The sequence below is a fragment of the Lotus japonicus genome, chromosome 2, assembly GCF_012489685.1.
Source record: "Lotus japonicus ecotype B-129 chromosome 2, LjGifu_v1.2".
Lineage (NCBI taxonomy): Eukaryota > Viridiplantae > Streptophyta > Magnoliopsida > Fabales > Fabaceae > Lotus > Lotus japonicus.
The window spans coordinates 23,494,786-23,497,763 of NC_080042.1; the positions used below are offsets into that span (position 1 = coordinate 23,494,786).

The window sequence follows — 2,978 nt, forward strand, 5'->3', positions numbered from 1 at the left end:
GGTTCAAACCCGGGACCCTTCACCCTTCACCCCACCCAACCCTTATGTCCCTATAAGATTTTTATTTATTATTATATCACCTTATATATATATCTATTATTTTTTACTTCTATTCCTATTTTTATAATATCACTTATTATATCCATTATTCAAATTGTTATTATATCACTTAATTTTCACTTCTATTCCTATATTTTTTCATGTATGAGTGAATTTAGGTGTGACTAGCTAGATTTTAATTGTCATTCCTCATAACTCTCTTCAATCATTTGTTGTGTATGCAGTATGCACCCATTTTAATCCTTTTGTAATAAAGTTTGGAACAGTAGGTATTCGAGGTGTACTATTCAGTGTTGCCCTAGACACGTGGTACTCCCTCATCCAGCCACCGTGCAGCCGTTATCATTATCGTTTCCGCTCCATCGCAGCAGACTGAACCGAAATAGAGAGAGAGAAAAACAAACAAACGGAAGAGTAAGAGAAAGAGAGACAGATCTAAGTAAGAGCAAAGAAAATAAAACAACACTCTCTCTCAATCTCAACCTTGATGGACGGTGGACACGTGTGGAGTAGTGTGCCAACTTTTGGAAGCGACGGTTCTCCCAGCGGCGGCGACAGAATACTCAACAACATAATGCTCCGGTTCCGCCCGATCGCGCCGAAACCCGTCGCCGGATCCTCCGCATCCACCGCCGGTGAGTCTAGGGTGGACGCGTCAGTACTCCAAGGGAAGAGAACGAAAAGGAAGTACGTTCGGATTCGGAGGAACAGTGGATACGTCAGAAAGAACGGTAACAACAACAAATCCTCTGAAAAATCGGCGGAGAAAAAAGATGAGTTGGAAAACATGGCGGTTGTGACCCTGCAGTTGCTGCCGGAGAAGGACGCGCCGGAAAATGAAAATCCCTCGCCCGCCGCGGAGTCGTGGTGTAACAACGTCGATCTCGACCTAACCGTCGAGAAGATTCAGATCCTGGAAGATCCGGAACCTCCGCGCGTGGCCGCGGCGGCGAAGGTGGTGGAGTCGTGGGTGACGGTGGAGAGCGTGACAGGCACGTGCATGGGTGGTGAGGGAGGAGGAGGAGGAGGGTTAGGGTGTACGGACGTTGAGAAAGTGAAGAGTCTGGAGACTGACACGTGTCCGGGGTTCGTGTCAGACGGTTGTTGCAGGGTGAGGTGGGTGAACGAAGCGTTCAAGAGGATGGTGGAGAGTGAGGAGATTGTGGTGTGGTTGAAAGTGAAGGAAGAGGTTATTGCATGGTGTTATTCGCACCCGGCGTTCACCTGCGGGGTGAGGCTGCAGTACACGTGGCGGAACGAGAAGTGCACGAAGATGGTGCCGTGTGATGTTTGGAGATTGGACTGTGGTGGGTTTGCATGGAGGTTAGACGTGAAAACTGCGCTTAGTTTGGGTCTCTGAATAATCACAAAAAACATACATGAGACATGACTATACATATATCTATTCTATATATCTAGCTCAAGTTCTATGCAGGGTGGGTGGACAAGCACAAGCACAAGCTCAAGCACTCTGCACAGGAACGAACATGGTTAGGTATTATTCCAGCTGTTAGAGTTTCTGCTACTGTTTCAAGAAATTGTAAAATATCTAAAAAGGTACGGTGTGTGAGTGTTTTTTCATAATAGGTAATTAATCAGGTAAGGGAAGGAAGGAAGAAAGGTTTGGAAACTTGGTTGGGGATGATTGGTCCTTTCTTTTTGGAGAGTACTTGTATTCTCTTGGGAGTTGGGAGCAAGGAAAAACTAAAAAGAATTTTAAAGTATAGGAGCTATGTGGCATGCAAAGTGCTCTACTGAAAAGTACTGCTACTCCATGTCTGTAGAACTACGGGTATTAAGTGTGTAACTGTGGTCGCTTCAATGCTTTGGGATTAAAAAAATGGTGGTAAATGTGTATAGTTATATTATATCTATATATGACTTATAACTGTATGCATAGGGAGGAGATTAAGGGAGATAAGGATAAAGAGGTAAGCACAAGTTTTGTGCCTATCTTCTTTGGTATTTCTATAATTCTACTAATTTAAGTGGGGACATGTGCATGCATTAGGAAGGTAAAGCTCCAAAAGGAGCGGAATTAGGCCCCGTTTGAATAAACAGCTTAATTAAGCGCTTATGGTCATAAGCGCTTATGACATAAACGCTTATTCATAAGCTATTTTTAAAAATTTATTGAAATAAATTAAAAATAAGCTGTGTATAAGCATAAGCTGTTTTTCATAAGCTATCCTGAGTAGCTTATGAAAATAAGCTGAAAATAGCTTATGGCAGACCATAAGCTGTTTGCATAAGCTCTCCCAAACACTGACATAAGAGCTTATGCTGTCAGATAAGCTCAAATAAGCTCTTCCAAACTGGGCCTTAATCCGCACAAATATTTTTGTTTGCTTTTGACTCTAGTTTTGGTGTTCAAGAATCTGGGGTGTTACACTATTAGAGTTACTATTATATATTTAGAGGCTGGTCAAGGGACATTAATAGAATAGGTATAATTATGGTAAACTACTTTCAGCGTGTAGTGTATAAAACAATTTGTGTTAAAAAATAATTTACTAATACTTGTCACACAATTTTTAGCATGTTTAGTCACAAATTTGTTAGTGTCATAAATAACAAACTTAATTATTTTATTGGGGGTTGTCTAAGTTATCTATGTGAGTTGTTTTTAGTTCAATGATCTATGTGGGTTGTCTAAATTATGATTACAAAATGTTTAAAATTTTTAATTCACGTATTTTAAATATCAATAGTCTAACTACAAAATAAACAATTATTACATGGATAATCTTAGAAGTGTACACAAGAGAGATTGAGATAGTTATAGATGTCACTCACTCAGCCCTAATTATTGATCTAGTTTAACTTTGTAGACCCTAACTCATTCATGGACCTGAAACAACCCAACAACGTCCGGGTCCAATATAGACCGAGTCTATGTAAAGACAGGTCCGAATGAC

At 40.7% G+C, this 2,978-nt stretch overlaps 1 protein-coding gene across 1 annotated transcript; it reads left to right on the forward strand.

The window, feature by feature from the left end:
• The first annotated feature begins 249 nt into the window (after nt 1-249).
• Nucleotides 250-1,929, forward strand: LOC130735314 (uncharacterized). Its single transcript, XM_057587374.1, has one exon. It carries the CDS (start codon nt 548-550, stop codon nt 1,418-1,420), a length of 873 nt encoding a protein of 290 aa, XP_057443357.1. The 5' UTR covers nt 250-547; the 3' UTR covers nt 1,421-1,929.
• The last annotated feature ends 1,049 nt before the right edge of the window (nt 1,930-2,978 follow it).